This window comes from Papaver somniferum, chromosome 5, assembly GCF_003573695.1.
Source record: "Papaver somniferum cultivar HN1 chromosome 5, ASM357369v1, whole genome shotgun sequence".
In the NCBI taxonomy this organism is placed as follows: Eukaryota; Viridiplantae; Streptophyta; class Magnoliopsida; order Ranunculales; family Papaveraceae; genus Papaver; species Papaver somniferum.
The window spans coordinates 176,694,954-176,718,997 of record NC_039362.1 but is presented as its reverse complement, the minus strand read 5'-3'; the positions used below and the strand labels follow the sequence as shown (position 1 = coordinate 176,718,997).

At 37.2% G+C, this 24,044-nt stretch overlaps 4 protein-coding genes across 6 annotated transcripts; 2 read left to right on the top strand and 2 right to left on the bottom strand.

Moving 5' to 3' along the window:
• Nucleotides 1-659: 659 nt before the first annotated feature.
• On the bottom strand, nucleotides 660-2,218 carry LOC113280145 (F-box/LRR-repeat protein At4g14103-like). Its single transcript, XM_026528802.1, has 4 exons — nucleotides 1,499-2,218; nucleotides 1,232-1,381; nucleotides 857-1,121; nucleotides 660-724 (listed from the first exon to the last, which is right to left on the bottom strand). The coding sequence occupies exons 1-4, from the start codon at nucleotides 2,216-2,218 to the stop codon at nucleotides 660-662; spliced, it is 1,200 nt and encodes a 399-aa protein (XP_026384587.1).
• A 1,121-nt stretch (nucleotides 2,219-3,339) lies between these two features.
• On the top strand, nucleotides 3,340-4,227 carry LOC113280144 (F-box/LRR-repeat protein 12-like). The gene has a single exon (XM_026528801.1). The coding sequence runs from the start codon at nucleotides 3,340-3,342 to the stop codon at nucleotides 4,225-4,227; it is 888 nt and encodes a 295-aa protein (XP_026384586.1).
• Nucleotides 4,228-18,303: 14,076 nt separating this feature from the next.
• On the top strand, nucleotides 18,304-20,037 carry LOC113283767 (G-type lectin S-receptor-like serine/threonine-protein kinase SD2-5). Of its 2 annotated transcripts, none has more exons than XM_026533124.1 (2): nucleotides 18,304-18,903; nucleotides 18,984-20,037. In XM_026533124.1, exons 1-2 carry the CDS (start codon nucleotides 18,502-18,504, stop codon nucleotides 20,007-20,009), a joined length of 1,428 nt encoding a protein of 475 aa, XP_026388909.1. In that variant the 5' UTR covers nucleotides 18,304-18,501; the 3' UTR covers nucleotides 20,010-20,037. The 2 variants fall into 2 exon arrangements, with proteins under 2 accessions (XP_026388909.1, XP_026388908.1); XM_026533123.1 differs by having other exon boundaries at nucleotides 18,975-20,037.
• LOC113283768 (RNA-directed DNA methylation 4-like) lies at nucleotides 20,025-23,728 on the bottom strand. Of its 2 annotated transcripts, none has more exons than XM_026533125.1 (10): nucleotides 23,575-23,728; nucleotides 23,410-23,493; nucleotides 23,246-23,337; nucleotides 23,065-23,136; nucleotides 22,912-22,953; nucleotides 22,687-22,823; nucleotides 22,458-22,579; nucleotides 22,154-22,244; nucleotides 21,994-22,067; nucleotides 20,025-20,606 (listed from the first exon to the last, which is right to left on the bottom strand). In XM_026533125.1, the coding sequence occupies exons 1-10, from the start codon at nucleotides 23,666-23,668 to the stop codon at nucleotides 20,335-20,337; spliced, it is 1,080 nt and encodes a 359-aa protein (XP_026388910.1). In that variant the 5' UTR covers nucleotides 23,669-23,728; the 3' UTR covers nucleotides 20,025-20,334. The 2 variants fall into 2 exon arrangements, with proteins under 2 accessions (XP_026388910.1, XP_026388912.1); XM_026533127.1 differs by having other exon boundaries at nucleotides 23,246-23,328.
• Nucleotides 23,729-24,044: the final 316 nt, after the last annotated feature.

Here is a 24,044-nt window from a genome sequence, read left to right as displayed (position 1 = left end):
TTAATGATCGCTCTTCAAGCAATATTCAAGAAAAAAGAGGCAAAATGTAGATACAAAAAATGGCACTCACCGCGTGACGATATTCTAGAGTCGAAGCAAGTTAGAAAAATAGGATCGCATACATATTATCTTAGCCAAGTTTCCTTCATTTATAAGAAAAGGCTATATTTGTAATTTACTATTCAAGTTACCCTAGTATATAAGAATAGAGAGCAGGAGAGAGAAAAGGGGGGACACATATTGTAAAAGAGAGGCACACTATCATCTTCTTCCTCCATTACCTAAAACTAGATCTTGAGCTCTACAAAACTCTTCAATGAAGTCTTATGTAACACAAATCAATCATAGTGAAGAACTATGGATGTAGATCACATTGATCGAACCATGTAAAAAATCCTTATGTCTCTTTACTTTTTAGCACTTTAATCTTCCTTTTTATGTTCAATATGTTTAGATCTATCGAAATTATTAAGAGGTGTTAGTTGTGGGATTGTGGGATTTCCTACGACTACAGACATTCTTCAAGATCATGCATTCTTATACCGGAGATCCATGTACGCAGAGAGAACTTCTGCAAATTCATTGTCATGACTCATGAATATGCATCCACAAAAATTCCATGAATTAATTTTCATAACCATAATAGCATGTACTCTGCATTAGGCACTTGACAACTTAGCATTCAAAAGCTCATCAATTATACATAAATCGTGAGGGTCAAAAACTGTATTACAATTTATTTTAAAAAAAAAAACAAAAACTAGCCGTATGTTTCTCAAAAAATAAAGCTAAAAAGAAAAAACAAATACTGCTAGATGTTTCTCAAAAACTCAGTATCCTTCAAGCTCAAACTCACATCTGTCAGAGGCTCTAGGAAGACTTAGTAACTCTGCCATATGTACTTCTCTATTTATTGCATCAACGCTATTTAGATCTAGTATAACTGCTTTCAAAGTTTTTGCATTCTTCAAAATTAGTTTCACCCATCTCATCTCCCTTGCAGTCCCACGAAAACGCCCAATGGAAACTGAATCTAGGTGTTGGAACATCCATCCAGCAGTTAACATATGACCAGCCCATTCGTGTTCTTCTTCTTTATTTTCGTCAATGCAAATACAGCTCTGTGTTGGGATTGGAAAACAAAGAAATAGATAAATATCAAAACCCGAGACTTCTTTTGCTATTTCTTATAAAGACGGGTAATAAACAGAAAAAGTTTTGTTGCACTTGCCTCTTCGAAGTCGAGCCACCTCAAATTAGGTACTGCTTTGAGCAAAGATATTAATGAATTATCAGTGGTTAATCCTTCTTTCAGGATCAACCTTTCGAGATTATGATACACAGGTAGGGCATGTACGAGGTCATCTACGGTGGGGAGAGCCTATTCAATAAAAAGTTTAAAGACAGAACAAACATCATAGAAAGAAGGACAACAATTGACCATATATAATACAATACAAAAAAAACATATAAAAAGAGCACAGAGAAAGAAATTCACCTGTAAAGATTCAACATGCATTTCTAAACATTGTACGTGTGAAAGCGCTTGAAAAATTTTGCTTGCAGCTGCACCGTAACCTATCTTTTTCACTCTTCGTACACCATAACTACAAAGAAGAACTTCTGCAGACTCTAATTTTGGAAAGCTGGAAAGAACATAATCCTTTGACACGCGACCAAAATAGGTAAGTGACACTAGATTTGGTGCATTAATTTGGAGAGCACAGTCTTGTAAACTATTATCATATTCATCCCAAGCGTAAAATTTCAAGACTTTCAGTGCAGGAGTTGAGATACAGAAATTGCCCACATTAGCCCAAGTGCAGTCTTCCAACGTTAAATCTTCAAGGAGAGGGCAATTAGAAAAGTGTTGGTCATTCCAGCACTTATCTTCAGTAAATTGGATTTGATGGAGTGTAAGGCTCTTGAGTTTTGGACAAGAGAAACTATTTGGAAGATGGATAGGCATAGAGCATGAATCGCATGATGGCGCACTTAGCTCCAATTTAATCAATGATTCAGATGTAAATAGAGATGGAGGAACAAAAAAATCTTCGTCTAGATCTAAATAGAGACTGAGGTCTTCGACATTGCACCTTCCTAAATTTTCAATCCATGAGCAAACCCTAGACGCATTCATGTGTCTATCCGTGTAAAGACAGAACTTCTGAATATTTGATGCATGATGACGTTGCAGTGTTGTATCCACGAAATCCATGAATTTATTGATCTCAGATAATGGAGGGGGTTTGTTATAACTCCAGGATGGAAAAACAAGAGTGGGGATAGAGGTCCATATTTGGTTCCATCGTTAGATAGTAGACAAGTCCAAGCCACGCACTTAGTTTCAAGGAAAGAGAGGATATGACGAAGAAGCGAGTCAGGTAATTCACCAATCCTATCCTCTGCCTCACCCATGTTGTTTTGTCCGTCACGTAATAACTTTTGTTTCTTCACCATGGGATCCTTGTACAGAAAGAGAGAAAGTGCCAAAGGAATTAATCTCAGTAAATATATAGCAAAGTAGACAACCTAAAACACGAGTTAAATAAATCATATAGAAGAAGATTAATCTCAACTGTGACAATCCCAAATTCTCAAGTTAACAAACTCTTTCTGTTTTGCATTGGACTAGAAAAATTGTGTATTGAACTAGAAAAGAGAAGAAAAATACTTCACTTATATACTTGCGCAGAAATTCTTTACAAATATATCCAGAGAGATTCCCATAATTGCATCTCGTTTAACATTCTTTGTGCCATTCTAACTTTTCTGGCCTTGCATAGTCCGTCTGTCAGTGTAGGGTAACTAGGTTGGATTTCGATCCCTTCTTTTGCAATATTTTTCATTTTTCTTTTTTGAACAGCTAAAACCATCATCCAACGATTCCAACCCAGACCTCTTGTATCCATTAACCAACAGACTAAGACACCCCTGGACTTAACCGAGGTCGCTAGATATAACCAAAAACCCTGTTATATATACATAATGATGAAAAAGGTCTAAACTCTGAAGGTTTATTTAGGATTTGATTCCCTTTTTTATAATTACGTGAACGGCAAAGGTATTACTCCCTTCAATTTTATTTTTTTTTTATTTTTTTTTTTTTGATCTTTCGGTAGGATTAGGTATTAACGAACTCATTGGTATCACCACTCGATGACTTTTGGCATTTAATATATACTTTGTACACATATGGACTCATGATTATACAAAATAATCTAACGTTGCAGTCTGAACTTATATGCAGGAAACATCAATAAGACCGGGATTTTATTAGTTTGCACTGGTGGAACTAGTATTTTCTCGTGTCTGACTATGAGGTTATCATCCAGAAAAATGGGGGTGGGCAGGCTTCTGATCAAAGAAAAAAGAACTAGGAAAACAGGATTGGGTAAGCGTAAGCTCCGGCTGATTGATGATGATGCGAACCAAAAAACCTGTAAAAGATTGTCAATTACAGATCTCCCAGATGACTGTCTAAGCCATGTATATAAGAGACTAAAATTGGGTACTGACATTAGTTCCTTTGGTTTGGTTTTCCGTCATTGGCTTCGTATTCAGAACACTAATCATGAATCCTTATGGGATCTAGCTAATTTTAAATGTAGCTTACGTAAATCCCCAAATATTGGTCAGGAAAGCTTTTCTATAATTCTTTGCAAGTTGTTGATTCGATTCCGACACCTCAAAAGTTTGTCTCTAAGCCGTCTCCCTGAGGTAACAGAATATGTTATATCACATTTACAATTGTTTGGAATAGAAGTTATGTTTGATATTTCTAATTATTCACATAAGAAGTTATGTTTGATATTTTCTTCTTTGCCTCATTTGACATTTGTACGTTTGAGCGGTACTCTAATTACTGATAAAGGTTTAGAAGTCCTATCAAAATGTTGTGTATCCTTGGGGAACGTCGACTTCACAGACTGTCAAAGGATTACTGATTCAGGAATAAGTTTTCTAATACAAAACTGCTCAAAACTCCATTCAACTGTAGTTTCAGATTGCAGCAGTATTACTGGTATTGGTTTTCTTGGTTGTCCAAAGACCTTGACAAAGGTTTGGGCACTACGCGTGCCTAAACTTACAACAGAGGGGATTAAAGCCATTCTGAGTGGAGGTGGGATTCAAACTCTAGGTCTATTAGGAAATGCAATTATTGTTGGCGCAATGCGGAAATGTGATGGGTTTATGGAAATGAAGTTAGGAAGAGAGTTTGGTTAATTGAAAGGTGAGGCTTATATTAATATGAAAATGAAAATATTACAAGAGGCTTGTGTAGCAATTTTGGCTTACACTAGTTGTTTACAAAGAGGCACTTTGGTTCTTACTCTAAACTCTAGCTCTCACTCTAACTCTTGTTTACTCACTTGAGTTTTTGATTGTTGTTGGATGATCCCAAATGAATCCATCCTATGCCTATTTATAGGCTTCATGACCAACTACTTACTTCTCTAGATAGTTCTATCTAGACTCTTCTTTACACTCTCAACTTAGATGTTACAAGAAAATTCTAGAGAAAAGAATTCTCTAGATAACACTTGATGTAAAGAAGGCCTAGAAGATTCTAGTATTGGGCTTTACTTAGTGTAGATGATTATTTGGGCTTTACTTATTGGGTTTTCACAAATTATGTTTTTAACACCCCCTCTTAATTTGTGATGTTAAGTTTTTCTCTAAAATGATTGAATGTGTCCATTGTGACTGCTTTTGTGAAGATGTCAGCATTTTGTTCTTGTGTTGGACAAAATTGGAGCTCAATTTCCTTGTTTTCGACTAGCTCTCTGATAAAGTGATGTCGTAGCTCTATGTGCTTCGTCCGTCCATGAAAGACTGGATTTTTTGTCATTGCAATTGTAGACATATTGTCACAGTAGATAGTCGTCGGCTGCTTTTGCCTTTGTTGTAGGTCGGTCATTATTCTTCTCAACCATACTGCTTCACATGCTGCACTTGTTGATGTTATGTACTCTGCTTCGGCTGACGATAGTGTCACTGTACTTTGCTTTTTAGAACTCCAAGAGATAACTTTTGTTCCCATATAGAAAACATAGCCTGATGTGCTCTTTCGGTCTTCAATAGAACCTGCCCAATCGCTATCTGTGAAGCCAATTAAATCATTATCTTTTTCTTGTATACTTGATGCCAAAATTTTTGTTCCCTTGATATATCGAAGAATTCTTTGCGGGCATAGTGTAACTTGCTTGGCTCGCTCATAAACCGAGAAACAATGCTGGTTGCATTGACGATGTCTGGCCTTGTATTTGTTAAGTAGATCAGTGAGCCGACTAGACTTCTGAATAAGGTTGGATCAACTTTTGTCGCTCCATCATTTTTTACCAATTTCTCATTGGTACCCATTGGAGTTGCAATTGGTTTGCAATCCATCATGTTGAACCTTTTCAGTAAGTCTTCTGCATATTTTTCTTGGGAAATGAATATTTCTTCTGGAGATTGTTTTACTTGAATCCCAAGAAAATATCGCATAAGTCCTAAGTCTGTCATCTCATATTCTTTCATCATCTCCTTCTTAAATTTTTCTGCCATCTCTTGTTTTGTACTGGCATAAATTAAATCATCATAGAGACAGACAATTAGGAAGTCCGTACCTTGTTTTTGATGTAGAGTGATGGCTCACTTGGACTTTTCTCAAATCCATTATCTCGGAAATACTTGTCGATTTTGTGTTCCATGCACGCGGTGCTTGCTTAGACCATAGTGCTTTGCGGAGACGATATACCATTTTTTCTTTTCCTTTTCGGACATATCCTTGAGGTTGTTCAACGTACACCTCTTCTTCAAGTTCTCCGTTTAGGAACGCCGACTTTACGTCCAATTGGTAGACTTCATTTTGAGTTGAGCTGCCAAAGCTAACACCATCCGATTGTTTCCATGCGAGCGACTGGGGCGAATGTCTCGTTGTAGTCAATTCCTGGTTGCTGGGAATATCCTTTTGCAACTAGCCTTGCTTTGTGCTTTTGAATTGACCCATCTTCATTATATTTGTCTTGTAGACCCATTTCAGACCAATTATTTCTTTATCAATGGCTGATTGACAGCTCCCATGTCTTATTTTTCTCGATTACTCGCATTTCTTCGTCCATGGCGTCTCCATTTTTCTTCTTTTGCCGCTTCCTCATATTTTTGAGGTTCTAGTGCTATAAAAGCACAATTAGATATCATAAATATCTCTTAGGGAACGCACCTTTCTAGGTGGGGCACTTGCTTCAGATGAACTTGGACTTTGTTGTGTTGGACTAGGAGATCTCGGGCTTGCTGGTGGAGTACTTTCTTCTTGTGGCTGATCTGGCTCTCTTCGATGAGTAGTGGAACTCGTGGTTATCTGGTTCATCATTCCAATCCCAAGATTTGAATTCATCAAAGATAACATCTCTTGAATTACCAGTTCCTTTGTATCTGGATTTAGAAGTCTATAGGCTTTAGACTCTCGCTGTATCCGATGAATATAGCTTTTCTCCTTTTTCATCGAACTTTTCTCTATGTTGGGATGGAATATGTGAGTATGCTACACAACCAAAAATTCTGAAAGAAGTTACCTCGGCTTTTTTTATGCCAAGCTTATGGAGTTTTGTTGAACTTTTGTTGGCGAGCGATTAAGGATGTAGACCGCGTGTTGACTGCTTCCGCCCAGTATGTTGGGTAGCTTCCTTGCTTTCAACATGCTGCGAGCCATTTCCACGATCGTACGATTTTTCTTTCCGCGACGCCGTTTTGTTGTGGAGTGTATCGGACGGTAGCTCCTTTTAATTCCATTTTCTTTGCAGTAGTTGATAAACTCTTTGAAGTAAATTCTCCACCACGGTCTGTACGGAAAACTTTCAATTGATGGCCACTTTGCTTCTCTGCCAGCGCCTTGAATTCTAGGAATTTAGTGAATGCCTCGGACTTTTGCTCAGAATGTACACCCACATCATCCTGGTATAATCGTCCACGAATAGAGAAAATATCTTCTGTTGTTGAGTGAAGTTGTTCTTGTCGGACCGCAAATATCGCGTGCACCAATTCGAGGGGCCTTCTTGCTCTCCACGATGTTTGTAAATGGAAGTCTATGAACTTCCCAGAATACAACCTTCACATATTTATCTCCACCGTCGATATTGGGAAGACCAATTACCATGTTTTGATTTTAGAACCTTTAAGGATCTGTAGTTGAGATGCCCGTATCTCAAATGCCATAGCTTTCCTTCGTCAATATGGTGGTACTCATTGCACAATTTTCAATTGATGGCATAGATAGGGAAAGACAAAATTTCCTGACATTTTTACTTTTGCCACCAATTGATTATTAATTTTATCATAAATTGTGCATTCTCCGTCTTCGAAATGTAGTGAGTACCCTTTTCTTATAAGTTGTCCAACACTTAATAAATTTTGAGCTAGGCCAGGAACATAAAGAACATCAGATATGTATCGAGTTTTACCTGACCTTGTACGTACGGATATGACTCCTCTTCCTTCAACATTCTGGAACTTTCCATCTCCAGTTGACCGGTGGAATCTCTTGTTCCTCCAATTTTACGAAATATTCTTTGTTTCCTGTCATATGGCTGCTGCATCCGCTGTCGACGTACCATATACCTTGCGCTTCTTGTTGCGAGGTGAGGCAGGAATAAATACTTGATTTGAGAATTGTTTTTCTCGGAATAGTTTGCTTCATTTAAGCCAACAATCTTTTCCATGTGATTTAATTTATCACATTGGTGCACTTATACTTGCAATTTCAGTTGCATGTCCAAACTTTTTGCAAACATTGCATCGGAGATTTGAGGAGTTATTTTTTCCGTACCTTTGATTGTTGTTTCTATAACCTCCTTTTCCTTTCCACGTCCGCGGTAGAAATTTTGGGTCCTTGATTTGACGTCGACCCTTTCTCGTAGGAGTTGGATGACGATCCCCCTCTGGAGCTTTCTTTTTGGCTTCTGTATTTTTCTTTCACTGAAATTTATTTTTGATTGAAATGCCTGCTCCAATGGTTGCTCCGCGAACCTATTTATCTTTTCTCGTGCGCCTCGAGTGAACCCATTAATTCATGTACCGAGAGAGTCGATAAATTTTTTGATTCTTCAATGGCAGCGACGATATGATCAAATTTGAATGGTAAGCTTCTTAATATCTTTCTACCACTCTTTTATTTTCATGGTATCTCCATAACTACTGATTTGATTTACTATGCCAGTAACTCTTGAGAAAGAATTCTGGATAGTTTCATTTTCTTTCATAAGTAATTATCAAAATCTCGCCATAAATTTTGTAGTTTAATGGAGATTACCTTTTCTGATCCTTGGAATGCTACTTTGAGAATATTCCAGGCCTCCTTGAAGTTTTTGCCACCGAAATTCGAGGAAAAATAGCTTTGCTTACGCCCTGTTGTAGAAACAGTAGTGCTTTAGCATCTTTCTTCTTATTTTCCTTATACTCCTTTTTTCTGCGTCCGTCCATGACGACAGAGTTTCTGCCGACTCTGGTACTTTATAACCTTCTTCTAAAATCCCATAGGTCTTGTGAAATGAATAGTCTTCATTTGTAGACTCCAATAATCGTAACTCTCACCATCAAAAATTGGAATTAGACTTTGGGCATAATTGAAACCTTGAATATTTGGTTAATTGCCATGGTAGAGTTTTAGGATTACTGGGTTAGGTTTGCTCTGATACCAAATTTGTTGGCGCAATGCGGAAATGTGATGGGTTTATGGAAATGAATTTAGGAAGAGAGGTTGGTTAATTGAAAGGTGAGGCTTATATTAATATGAAAATGAAAATATTACAAGAGGCTTGTGTAGCAACTTTGGCTTACACTAGTTGTTTACAAAGAGGCACTTTGGCTCTCACTCTAAACTCTAGCTCTCACTCTAACTCTTGTTTACTCACTTGAGTTTTTGATTGTTGTTGGATGATCCCAAATGAATCCATCCTATGCCTATTTATAGGCTTCATGACCAACTACTTACTTCTCTAGATAGTTCTTTCTAGACTCTTCTTTACACTCTCAACTTAGATATTACAAGAAAATTCTAGAGAAAAGAATTCTCTAGATAATACTTGATGTAAAGAAGGCCTAGAAGATTCTAGTATTGGGCTTTACTTAGTGTAGATGATTATTTGGGCTTTACTTATTGGGTTTTCACAAATTATGTTTTTAACAATTATAACTGTTTTAAAAAGTTGCCCTTTTTTGAAGACACTGTGGTTACAATCTTTTCATGAGGAAGTACAGCTTAAAGCATGGAAAGCTATTGGTCTGTATTGCAGAAACTTGGAATCCCTTTACGTGCATGGTTGTCGGACGATATGTGATCAAGGTTTGAAAGATTTGTGTTATGGGTGCGGAAATCTTTCTTTCATACATGCGGAGGACGTCGGATGGAGTTTTTATGCTAGTGATCTTTTCAAGCGAGAAAGATCCAACGTCTATCGATCACTAATGAGTTATACTGTTGAAGCTGTAATGAGCGGAAGCTAGCAATTTGGATTGCGACATTCACACCGCAACAAGCTTCAGTTTGCTGCTATCGTTTAGCTATTTAGCCTATTTTCTTAGATCTTTTTTGAAATGCATGGTTATATATTTACAACTATTTATCTTCAGTTCTGTTTATGAGAAGGTTTACGTCCTGGGATTCGAATTTCAATTATTTACATTTTCTAAAATTATTCCAGAAGAGAAGCTAGCTAATAGACAACATAATACACGAGTTACATAAATTCTTTTGGTTTCGCACTCGCACTGACCCAAAAATAAATAAACAAAAAATAACTCGCTCGAAAAAACAACTTATGGTCCTGATATCTAAACTTCTTGTACAACAAATATGCTTGCTAAACAGAGTTATCTCTGACATCTAAATTACTTGAGATATAATCAAACAACTTTTTGTCTTGAGGATTTCCTTTTCTTAATTCTAATAAGTTTCTTAATTTAATTTGATTTCCTTTTGTTAATCTTAGTACTAATATTAGGAATCATTGAAGCCTATATAAAGGAGTCATTGAAGCCTATATAACAAGGCCTAATATTGTTATTTTCTTAGCTACCGGTTGCAGTCTGAATGTATGTGCAGGAAACATTAATAAGACTTTGGATTTTCGGTTCGCATTGGTGGAACAAGTATTTTCTAGTTTCATGATAATGAGTTTATCATCCAGCAACTCTGACAACAAAGGGTTGGGAAGGCTTCTGATCAAACAAGAAAAAAGATTGATTAGTGATGTGCGTCCTCTTAAAAGAAACTGTAAGAGATTGTCAATTGCAGATCTCCCAGATGAATGTCTAAGCCTTATATATCGGAGGCTAGAATCCAAGACTGACCAAAGTTCCTTCGGTTTGGTTTGTCGGCACTGGTTCCGTATTCAGAAGAATACCCATGAGACATTATGGGATATCGATAATTCTAAATGTAGCTTACGTAAATCACCAAGAATTAGTCCTGAAAGATTTCTATGATTCTTTTCATGTTGTTTATTCGATTCCGACACCTGAAATCTTTGACTCTAAGCGGTCTCCCTAAGGTAACAGATTATATTGCATTGCGGTCACAATTCTACGGATCGAAAGTTCAGTTTCTATACTTAAAGTATTGCTATCAGTATTCAAATACGGAGCTGTCTTTGATATTTTCTTTCTTCCCACGTTTGACAACGGTACTTCTGAGCGGTTCTTTTATCAATGATAAAGGTTTAGAAAACCTGGGAAAATATTGTGTGCATTTTTAGAGAAAATTGACCTCGGAAACTGTCGGGAGATTACTGACAGAGGTCTAGATGTCTTGGCAAAAAGTTGTGCATCCTTAAAAGATCGTTAATCTCACAGGTTGCCAAGAGATTACTGATAAAGGTTTAGAAGTTCTGGAAAAATGTTGTGCATCCTTAGAAAATGTTGAGCTCGGATACTGTCGACACATTACTGACAAAATTATAGAAGTCCTAGCAAAATATTGTTCATCCATAGAGAATGTCGATCTCACATTCTGTCAAGGGATTACTGATTCAGGACTAAGTTCTCTCATACGAAATTGTACCAAACTCCATTCACTTAAAATTTCATATTGCAACAACGTAACTGGTATTTGCTTTCTTGGGTGTCCGAAGACCTTGACTACAGTTGATGCAACCGACATGCGTAAACTTACGATGGAGGGGGTTAAAGCAATTGCAAGTGGTGGTTGTAACTACGGAAAATCCATAGATACACCCAAACCTCCATTTGTATACCAAATCCTAGATTTAAACTTTTATTCACAATCAAAATGAACTATAAGTACTAAATGTGTTAGAAATGTAAATGAGACTCATAATTTTTACATGGTTCGATCCATAACGGGATTTACATTCATGGTTCTTCACTATAATATTTGGTGTTTACATGAAACTCCATTAATGAATTTTGGAGCTCTAGATTTAGTTTTGGGGAAGAAGAAGATGATATAGAAAATAAAATCTGATCCCTTTCTCTCTCTTAGATATTTTCTTAAGTACTAGAGAGTAGAAATGAATTTACAAAAATGTCCTATTACTTACAAATTAAAGAAACTAAGCTAGGATACTATGTACACAATCCTATATTACTAAGTTACTCCTGCCCTTGAATTACGCCACGCGTCGAGTGTGGTTTTGGTATCTACATTTTTCCCTTTTTTCCTTGAGTATTGCTTGAAGAGCGATCCTTAAGGAAAAATCCTTTTTGGTGTAGTTGCTGAAGCGAGTCGTGCGGTGTTGAAGTAGTTGTTGATCTTTGTTGACGAAGGAACGAGCGAAAGAATATTAACTTGAAAATTATATACTTGCCTCTTATTCTTTTGCGAAGTTCCGAAGCCTTGTTGTGTGAAGTATACATTATTCCTTGAAATATACGAAGTATGAAATATGAAGTACGAAGTATGAAGTATATACTTGCCTCTTATTCTTTTGCAAAGTTTCGAAGCCTTGTTGTGTGAAGTATACATTATTCCTTAAAATGTACGAAGTATGAAGTATGCAAAATATAAGAAGTACGAAGTATAAGAAATACGAAGTATGAAGTATGTGAAGTATCCTTTAAGAAGTATAAGAAGTATATACTTTCCTCTGCCCTTGTTGTAGTTGATTGTCTTACATCTTTATGAAGTACGAAGTATCCATACGAAGTATGAGAAGTATTTCTTATTAATTATCTTCAAGAAGTATTCGTGGCGATAAATATAATATTCAAGAAGTATAAATAAGAACTCCAAAGTACGAGAAGTAACCATTCTTGATCATTTTCCCTTGTCCTTTTGCGAAATATATACGCGAAGTAAGAAGAATCATTCCTTAAAGTAGACGAAGTATGTAGTGTGCGAGATGAATATATATAATGAATGGATGTGCTGAAAATACTTATGCAATGCTTATACGATGAATGAACATAAATAATATGCTTACCTATAGTTGATAAAATGAAATGTATGGATGATGTGTATGTTACTTAACTCATTAAGTCTTGAAAGCGTTGATCTAGCTTCGTGTTGTTTTGATTCCTCCTCGCATGGTTTTGGTTCTTCGCTCATCCATTCATCTTTGCTCGCTCATGGCCCTTTGTATGCTCGCTTTCTTTGCCTCATCGATTTCTCCTTTGCTCCAAGTTCGCCCCATGTATGTCTTCGTTCAACTTTACCTCGTGCATTGCCTCTCTTTATTGCCTCAGAGCTTAATCCTACATTGTTAGCATGTATAGCATAGCAATAGTATAATCATAGCAATATAAATATTTATTCAAGTTATAATAACATGATATATTGCCTCTTTCTTCTTGCCTCATTGATATCTTTATGCCTTCTTTTTTCTTCTTTTCATAATCTTTTCTTCTTTTGTTCAATGATTTCTTCACTTCATTTTCTTTTTTTCTTTTCTTTTGCTTTTGCTTTCTTTCTTTCTTTCTTTTTGCATCTTATACATATTTTGGGTGTTGAAAATTATTACGGGTAAGGTCTTTGCTCCAATATTCTACTTGTATGTGGCCTTACGGGGTTCTTACTTATGCCTCCTACGTAAGGTTCTTACCTTGCCCCACCCTCTCATTAAGGGTCTTTATTCGACGAAGTCTCAGGCGCTCATTATTCTTGCGAGTAACCATCAACCTTGCCTTAACATTCTTTACTGAGGTCTTACTTTGCGACAATACCACAGGACTAATTATTCCCATGAATAAAAGCCCCGTTGTGTTGCCGACTATTATGTCACCAGCTCCCTAATATGGATGGTGACGTCCCTTCCCACTGTAATTCCCCTTCAAGGAAGCTACCTCTGACATGCATGCCTAGCTCTTCCCATCCGGTTATTTCGACATTCAGCTTTCTTCGTGACTTCTTATCCCTTTCGTCAATATGGCTATTGGTTACGAAGTCACACCCTAGGTGGGGTTCTTTGGGACCGAGTGTTTCCACAGCCAAGACTTGCCAGACGGACATGGCCGGTAATGCTCCAGAATACGTCTGCGCCTTGGCCATACTCCACAACCCTTACCGAAGGCCATCACATTCAATGGGACCATCGGCGGATAGGACTTACCCCTAGCTATCTGTCCAGGAGTTGTTCACTACGCGCATTTTAGACTAGGGTGCACGCCGTGGATTCCCAGCTTTCCTAGCGAAGGTTTTGCCTCCTAATCTGAGGTTTTTCCTTTGCTCTTTTCTTCTTTTTGAGGAGTATTTCTTATAGAGACAATATATCATGTTATATTTCATGTATGAAAAGTTTATAGTTTTAATGGTACTTAGCTCATTGTGACGGAGGGTTGATGTTGGCATGCGAGGTGAAATCATTGTTATTGATTTGTATGGAAGAGCTTGGTCATCACTGATGTTATTGACTTGTTGTTGTATATGAGCTTTGGCGAGCTGGACTTGTTGCTGCGAAGTAATAGGTGTCTTGGCGAGCTGGGCTTGTTGCTGCGAAGTAATAAGTGTGGAAAGCTGGGCTTGAGCGAGAAGTAATCTTCGCAGAAATTCGTCTTCTTTTACTCTCCTGCTCACGGGTCGTTGGTTAAGCTGGGCTTACTCGCTGGTTTAACTGCGTCATCTTTGCCGGAACTGTGTATGTGGTTGACGAAGTATTCTTACTCGTGGTTGTCCTTTTCTTTGCTCGTGGTTCCTCTTAAGTTCGACTAAGTGCTGTGAGAGGCTCAATTCATTGTTGGTTAGTTAGCTGACTGGCTTTCACCGGGATTCGTCATTGGTTCACTGTCCTTCTGACTGCCATGAGTTGGTTGTTCTATCTTTGCAAGTTGATATTTCTCCGAAGTTGAATTGGCTGGTGGTTGGAGATACGAATACTAAGTTATACCTTTGCTCTGGGGTTTCTTCGTGAACTCCTTCTACCTTGACGAGCGTCTTCCAGGATCTCAGGTGCTTTGATGTTTCACGAAGTTTTCTTCAAAGTCATCTCAGCTATACTGTTGCTCGCAGTAGTATGCATTCCGGTAGTGCCTCCTCGAATCTTTATGATGGTCTTGCTTGCTGCGATATCTGTACGTGCTCCTGTGAGTTTCACTTATCGGTTAATAACTTTCCAGCTAAGCTAAAATTAAATCACGATCGTCTATGATTATGATACAGTCCATTGCTATTGTACTCAGGGGTATGAACACTCTTTTGAATGAATCCCTTTAATCCAGCTCGTCTAAGGATCCTACTGATTGATACTACTTCATGTAACTATATTTAAAGTCAAAGATGAAAAGAAAAGAATACTCCATTTTCTGAATTGGTTCATCTGTGCTAAAGTGATTGTACGGAACTACTGATAATCTCCAAGTCTTGTCCGGTTCGTCGTCTGCTTTGCTTTGACAAAGTATCTTGTCTTGTCTTCTGTCTGCTTACTACATGCAGTTGTCTCGAGATAGTTGGGTAACTGGGGTTGTTGCTCGTAGGTCTGTCCGTCCCGAAGTGATTGTTGACGAAGTAAATATTGTTGACGAAGTAAAGATTGTTGACCCTTAGTTTTGCTTCGTGAGTTGGTTTAGCTTCATGGAGTAAGCATCCTCCCTAACTGTGACTATGCCCTTGATCTCTGCTGGTCGCGAAGTAAGCCTTGCCTATGTCCCTCACTTCGTGGTTGCACTTCGCTTGATATTTCTTTTGCGTGATCTAATTTCTTCATCATGTTTAGACGAAGTGGTATTTCGCCTTCCTCTTTTGCTCGCTGGTTTTGCTCAAGTTGTTGGGAGTCTTCGCCGGTGTTTGCTAACGAAATAGCTGTTACTACTGTGTCTTCGCAGGTGGATGGTTGGTGACGAAGAAAACTTCGCAGAATTTCTCCTTCCCTTTCACGAACTGCCTGTGGCTCACAACCCAAGTAAATAATGGCTCACAAAAGTTATTACTTCAAGTGTATTGGTGTACATGAGCAAATCAGGATACAATTCTAACTATTATAATTTAAGAGACGACAGTTGAGGATATTCCCTTTTAATGTGTTGTCTGTGGTATTTGGAACTAATTGATTCCACGAGGAACTGAGCTTTTGATGACGATCCGAATTCGAATCGTGATTGACGAAGTACTGCCCTTCTCTTTGCTCGTGGCTAATCTTCGCTGGTGGTTGGCGAAGTATTCTCACCTCGTCGTCTGTCATTTCGTTGCAAAATGATTCCTATCATAGTATTCGTGGAGTATCTTTCTTCGTTGATGTTGACGAGGTTCACTTCACTTGCTCACTGCATCTTTCTCTTTGCTGAGAATTACGAGTTGTTCCGCTTCATTGATTTGGTATGCTTCGTTGATTAATCTCCATTCAGCTACTGTAACTTCGCATAATTTATTATCCCTTCGTTCATCGTCAACAATTTGCGCTGGAAAAGATGTTTTCGTTCATTGCTGCAAACAACAGATCAAGTCAGTGAACAATCTGTATAGATTTGAGATAGTTGTTATCATATGAAGAATTAAATTTATCATTATAACTTCAGGTGAGATTGAATCTAAGTAATCGAAGATAAAATCAGAGATAAGGAAGAGGTTTGTTCTTTTAGAGCTATTGGTTAATGCAGCCTCGTCTAATCTTGTTTCTTTTATATCTTTCTTCATCACCATCACTCCCCTACCAGCACGTCTCTTTGTATGTTTTGACGCCGAATGCTATTTATTTCCATACTTCGCAAGAACGTAAATGTCCTTCGTAGCTTCCATTCTGCCGTTGGGAACCATGAAACCAATAGTGTGACGAGATAACTTCGTTGCTTGCTAGTAGTATTTCACTTCGTGTTACTTGCCCCTCTCACTTGGCTGCATCCATTTTGTCTTAAAATTTCCAGACTGAACATTAGTACACAGGATAAAAGAATATATGAAGAGATTCGCCTCTTTTAAAACAATTTATTGACGTTAAATCATTCCGGATTCAATTTCTTCATCTCTGTAACTCTGTTGCTTGATTTCTGTAAACTTCTCATGTGGTTCGTTGTAGAGTGGATGAAACTTTGGTGAAACCTCCATATTTGCTCTTATAACTTTAAGATCCATAAAGTAAGATATAGACAGAAACTAACATCATTGAATTTTCTTGAATCCACAAGGTTTTTCAATGCTCCCGTTCCCTGTTTCTAGCGCCAAAATGTAACTACGGAAAATCCATAGCTACGCCCAAACCTCCATTTGTATACCAAATCCTAGATCTAAACTTTTATTCACAATCAAAATGAACTATAAGTACTAAATGTGCTAGAAATGTAAATTAGACTCATAATTTTTACATGGTTCGATCCATAACGGGATCTACATTCATGGTTCTTCACTATAATATTTGGTGTTTACATGAAACTCCATTAATGAATTTTGGAGCTCTAGATTTAGTTATGGGGAAGAAGAAGATGATAGAGAAAATAAAATCTCATCCTTTTCTCTCTTAGATATTTTCTTAAGTACTATAGAGTAGATATGAATTTACAAAAATGTCCTTTACATATAAATTAAAGAAACTAAGCTAAGATATTATGTACATAATTCTAGAGATGTCAAGTTATTCCTTCTCTCATATGGCGCCACGCATCGAGTGTGGTTTTCGAATCCACACTCTATGTATGGTGACTTTATGTCATTATGAAGCATGACTTGATACATGATGAGGGTTTACAAGTCCTAGCAAAATATTGTGCATCCTTAGAGGAATTGGACCTCAAAGGCAGTGATTGGATTACTGATACAGGAATAAGTTTTCTAATACAAAACTGTCATAATCTCCATGCGCTTAATATTACATCATGTTTCAGTGCGAGTGGAGGAGGGCTTCGATCACTAGATTTATCAGGAGATTCAGTATTTACGAAGCAGTTATGACTGTTTCAAAAACTTGTCCTCTCCAAAAGCTATTGCAGCTAAAATCTTGTCTTGGGGATGGGGTTACACTTGAAGGCTATGGCAAGCTATTGGCCTCTACTCCAGAAACCTGAAATCCCTTTGCGTGGTTGATTGCCCGAAGTTGTGTCGTCCAGGAGTGCAAGCTTTGTGTAATGGGTGCAACAAGCTTTCCTATTTATTTACAGACAGTTGTATTAATTTTTAACAAAATTGGTTAGAAAGACCAAAATCAACAATTTCTGAGTGAAAAAGACATGTAAAATTTGATACTGTTTAAATAGACGAGAATGTAAAAATAGCCGTCCTACCCATTTTCAAATATTTTTTCTTATTTTTAATTTACATCAAGATGCATTTAGTTTCATTCTCGCTCTTTTTTAAGTTTAAGCCAGGATGAATCCAATTTCATTCTTGCTATTTTTTTGGTGAACCCATATTAATTTTTACTCGTCCAATATTAGAATCATGTTTTAAAAATATTTGAACAAATGACTCATTTTTCGATAATTTTTCTCTTGATCTTTTCAAGCGAAAAAGGCCAAATGTGCATCTTCTCATGTCCCGTACACGCTGAAGGCCTCAACCAAACTTCGATCATATTGTTAGGCAAATTTTGTAGGAGTTTATTACATTGTTCTAGTTACGAGGTCATTCACATTCTGCAGTTGGGATATTTACTAATTAATTTTTCTAGTAACAAAAATAGTTTGCTATTCTTGCTCACTTCCAACAAGTTGAATTAAATTTTCCGGATAGACGTGTGCTTGTGCAGTTTAAATTTGTTAATTAATCACGGTAATCTGCGAAAAATCAACGTCATCCACTCGTGAGATCTGTGTCATCTAGAACGTTTCCAGGCCACCATAAAAGGAGCCATCATAAAGGGAGGTCCTATAAATTGATATGAAATGTTTTTTGATGGACACTTTTCTTTATTTCTCTAGTGCATGCTTGCGTAGGACTGCACCAACACAATCATAATAAGATAGTCACACCAACAAAAACATTTTCATTCCAATCCTATTTCATAATTTTAGTACTTCTCAATGACTCCATCTTAAAGTCAGTACTAGAACTCGATTTAATAAAACACAGTAAAACCAGAACAAATCTGACAACAACAACAACTAGTTTCCGAGTTTTTGGCGGAAATTTGATCTCAGGCATACATGAGCAAATATTACTGGATTTTTTTTACAATATGTTTTCATTTCATTGCATACAAGGGTAACTGTAAATCTGATATTCCGCTTGGGTATAAGGTCACAATTCCAATACCATCAGATAATAACGCGGGTTTTACAGGAAGAGCTTTCCTAATGGAGCCTGAGCAAATAACAGTACCTAGTTTTAAGGTTGCATTGAGTGTTGAAGCTTCTTTTAATGGTAGTTTTTCGTGTTCACTTCAGATTTTTCTTGGAGAGTTCAAAGTTTGGGATTCTGGTCATGCTTCAAAATTTTATCCGCAGAATAAATGCATGTTGGAGTTTACAGAAGGTGGAGTGTTGTTGTTGAGGGGTTCAGAGCGACAAATTGGATGGACTAGTGGGACTTCCGGGCAAGGCGTAGAGGTAAATTTTCTAAAGGTTGTGTTTTAGAACGTCTATTTTGCGTGGTTACTGCATGTTCATGATGTTTGCAGCTTTTGCAGAGATTACAGTTGCTGCGTATAGGCAATCTTGTTCTACTGGATGCGATGGACCGTATAAAATGGCAGAGTTTTGAGTTCCCGACGAACGTAATTCTCTGGGGTCAAGAATTCAACTTCTCGACTCGACTGACTTCTTCTGTCTCTGGCAACTCAACTATGTTCTACTCTTTTGAGATTCAGAACAACAGGATAGGATTGTATTTGAACTCAGGTAAATTCAAGTATTCTTATTGGGAATTCAGTCCTACAGAAGGCAGAAATATCGTATCTGCCGAATTGGGTTCAACAGGACTAAAGCTTTTCGACCAAAACCATCGTAAATTTGCACAGATTTCATCAAGAAAACAAAAACTTGTGAGATTTCTAGCATTGTCTGAAACAAATGGGAATCTTGGATTGTATCATTATTCACTTCAAAAGAGAAAATTTGAAGCTTCCTTTAAAGCTATGAATGAAATATGTGATTTCCCTGTAGCCTGTGGACCTTACAGTATATGTACTCTGTCCAATACTTGCACATGCATCCAGTTTTCTGAGAAGTCCAACATAAAGCAATCTGATTGCAATGTGGGATTTTCCGGTGAGTTCTGTGGCAAAACTGAACCGGTCGAGATGATTGAGATAAAAGGTGTTGGAAGTATCCTGAAAAGCCCTCAAATTTTTAATGTCAGAAAAGAAGTTTGCCTGAGTATGTGCATTGATGATTGTGCCTGTGTTGCTCTGCTTTACTCCGATAAGGGAGTTTATGCCGGAGATGCTCGTCAGAGGTGTGTTCATTATGGTTTGGCCAGGGGTTTAAAACAAATGGAAGAAGAAGAGGTGACTGTAAATATGTTGAGTTACTGGGCTAAGGTTCCCAAGGGAATTGTTGGGGCCGAGGGTAAAATCTCAGTTTTAAAGAGATGGCTTCTGATCATGGGAGGGGTAGTTGATGTATTGATCATTCTTCTAGTTATGGGAGGGTCTGGGTATTATTATCTTGTAATTAGGAAGCGAAGGACAAGAAATGAAAATCCGGACACATGAATTTTTACCAAAAAATCAGTAAATTTGTGACACCTTCAGTAGAGTCGAGATCCTGACATCCTTTGTAATCTTCAACACAAATTTGTGCAGTCAAAAATTTAGAAACAAAAAAATCCATCAGCAAAATAGAGACTTAGGATGGAATAGAGTTTGCTAATTGCCGGAGTTTAGTAATATGTTCTTGGTTCTGACACTACTTACTATAAAAGCCTGAGTCTAAGCACTGAAATTCTATCCAGTAGACAATATTCACAAAAGTTGATAGACCCAGACCTCAAAATGTTATCTGAACATGTGGATAGGATGTTCTTGTTGAAGCAATGCCTCAGCGATGTTTCCATTTCCAGCTATCTTCATCTTCATCCTCTTCATCATCAGCTACTGTATCTTCATCTTCATACGAGTACTCCTCTTCAGAACTGTGGAGGATCTTAGTTTTACCGAACTCGTCAAGTTCTCTGAAGCCATTGACACAAGTCACACCCTCCTCATCCTCATCCTCATCCTCATCTTCATCCTCGTCGTCTTCCTCTTCCTCAGTTTCTTCTTCTGAGGACGATTCCTCGTCTGGGTATTCATTCAGTGGATTATCTTCAGCTGAACAGAGACAGATACAAAAATTAATGAGAAAAGAGCGAATACTGGTTTGACGAACAATGGTGGATAGGATCACCAAATCCAAGTAAGAAAAGGCACAAAATAATATAAAAAAAAAACTATTTGGATCACTGGTATCCCAATGAGATTCCTTTAGTCCATCACGGTGATCTATAGCATTTACATTATATATACATATTAGTAATAATTTTTGACCTTACTACTGGGTTGATTCAGCATCGATCGAAAAAAAATGACAAGATGTAGTTGTCTTTCGTTATGGGTTATGGCTTTTGAGTGAATAGTCACTAAGAGAAACTCCAATATAGTCGCGTCACTATAAACTAAATTCATTTTTTTTATGAAATAGAATAAATAAATTAGGTGGGAATGTGAAACCCTTCTCACACCAACTAGCACTTTAGGCAGACTTCACCACACACCAGGCTCAATTTTAAACTGAATCTGCTAAATTACTTGTTGTCAAGCACACTTTTAAAGTACTCGCGCTTTGCCAGGTTCACTTTAAATGTGTCTGGCGTGGAACATATTTTAAAAGTGTGCTTAGTCCAGTTCGACAGATGAATTTGGAAATCTTAGCATTTGTCACATTTACCTCCTTTTGTTGCACTTGCAAAATAAAGCCATATTAAATATTTTTTAGGGTTTTCTGTTGGCATCAATTGTTAACGCTATCAGAAGGTCTTTTTGTAGCCTTTCTAATAATTTTTATTGATACTTAAATCAAATTTTTATAATACTACACGTATTAGATAGATAGTAGTATAGTGGCTGAAAATTAGTCATAGAGTATCGAAAAGACAGGCTCAAGTCAAAACACCGACAGGGTCCTGCTAAATGAAATAATCAGCAATTCGTACGGGAGATAAATGGTGTTACTTGCGGAGTAAAGAAAAGAGAGAATGTAAACAAATATGCTACCACACCTCGGTTTTAACCATGGTTAGTGTTTTTGTATACATTCTTTGTCTCCACCACCTCGCAAGTAGCACCTACTATCTATCCTTCCAGCTACTATCTATCCTTCCAGCTACTATCTATCCAACGTCTATGTTCTGACGAAATATCATCGAGGTATTCATTCGGTTCAGCAGTAACAGTGAAAGACATAAAATAATGAGAAAAGAGAAGGTACTAGTCTATGCTTTTGTATACATTGTCTCTCTCCAAAACCTCGCAAGCAGCACTACTATCTATCTGACGTCTATATTCTGAAACCTTGTCGAGGTATTCATTCGAGGAATTATCTTCAGCAGAACAGAAACACATACAAAATAATGGAAAAGAGAAGGTCCTAGTCTAGCGATCAATGGAGGATACATCACCAAATTAAAGTAAGAAGGGTAACAAAATAAGCAGAACATACCATTTGAATCGCTGGTATCCCACTCAGATTCCTGTGGTCCATCATAGTAATCATCCTCTTCACCTACTTGAACTCTAAACCAGATAATACATGGTTAAATACAAGATAATCCTTTATCATTCAAATTTCAAACTCGAGCATGATAAGCAGCAATTCTTACAGGGGATATGCATCCAGATCATCATCTTCTTCAGCTGTGTTCATCTCGTCCTTCACAGCATACAAGTCATAAACGTAATCATCCATCATAGCTTCACATACAAGCGACACATAACAAATAATTCATAAGTTGGACAATCAAGATTTTAGGGTAGCTCGCATAACGCTAAAGGATCATGTAGTTATAACATATTTATGTCCAATGAATCAAGTTATTAGTCAGATAGACCACATTGAAAAACAAACATCAATCACATAAAATGAGGAGTGGCCAGGACAAGAAGAGTGAATCATATGGGGAGCACCTTCACCGTTGTTAATGTATGAGTACATATCAGATTGAATCTCTGAGGCAACCTCCGGAAGATACTCCCTAAGAAGAGGCAAAAAGTTGCACAAAATTTGACTATCCTCCAAAGACATGTCTCTGCAATACGACAAATATAATTAGTAAAATTCCCCAAAGGCAAAAAGATAGATCCATAGTGATAAAAAAAAAAAAAAAACCAAGAAAGGCAGATCAGAATCACATACTCTGTCTGTTCCACCTTCTTTGGTACTTCTTCCTCTTCATCAACACGAACAACATCATAAATATTGCACATTTCATGTATGCCCTTTCCCTTTCTCCTCTTCCATATTTGCTCAAACCGAGCATTTTTGGCCATGTCCTAACATTACCAAGTAAATATACTCCATTCAAGTATCACATTAACAAACAAAACAAAATCTGAACTCCGTTTCTTTAGAAAAACATACCTCATGCTTTTCTCTAGCTCTCAACAACAACCTATCTGTCTTCTGCAGACACCAACACAAAAATCCCAAATGTTAATTCAAACAATCTGAACCAACAAACAATCTAAAATCTCACATAATTGCAAACAAATTGAGAAAACAAAACCCACTTACATTCTCTTGTTTAAAAGTCTGTCTTCGTTCCTCAACTTTAGTTTTGAAATCAACAGCGTCATCAGAGTCAGGCTGCTCATAACAACAAAAAAGGAAGCTCGATTGCTTAATTACAAGTCCCCAAATCACAATTTCTCACTCAAAAAAGACGATTTCTCAAAGAAATTCACAGAACACTAACCACCACAATTGATTGCAAGACTTGGATCGAAGCCTTTGAACTAGCAACTGTCTCTACATGTTTTACCAATACTTTCTTTCTCTCTACAACCTCTGAAAAAAAACAAAAATCAGAAAAGAAAAAAAAAACCCTTAAATTGTGTGATTGATTGATTGATTTCTGACCTATGATGGATGAATCGGTTGTAATAGAGAGTTTATCAAAGTCCACTAATGGTCTTTTAAGTGGTCTTTCATTGATTTCTAACCCTAAAATTTGAAGAACAAAAATGTCAGTAGAAAAGAAATTAGGGATTTCAGAATGTTGATAATAGAAAAGTTTTTACTTACAGAGAGCTTCGAGTGGAGATTGTGAAGACTTTCGCTTGACTCTAACGATCAAAGGTTTTGATGATGATGAGCTTTCTCCTTCAGCGTCCGCCATGGATTTTGGGTTTTAGGGTTTTCGTCCCAAGAGGAAGAAAAAGTGGAGAGAGGAGGCTGTCACTGAAATGTGTGAAACTTGTTTCACGCTCAGGACTTTAGTACCAAAATGATGGGCCGAAAAGTGTTGAGCCACTCCAAATTTTGACCCAGTAAATATTTTGTTCTGCCTTCTTGATTTTTAGAGTTGACTCTACTGGTCAAGTTTTACTCCACATTGTTTTGTACCAATGACCTCCGTATCGTTTCATGAAAAATGATATTTTTATTTTCTTTTATTTTTGGCTAAAAATAGGCCATACCGAAAAAGTTTTTAGTTTCGGTTTTCTTACTTGATTTTTAGAGTTAATTCTACTAGTCAAGTTATTATTTTATTT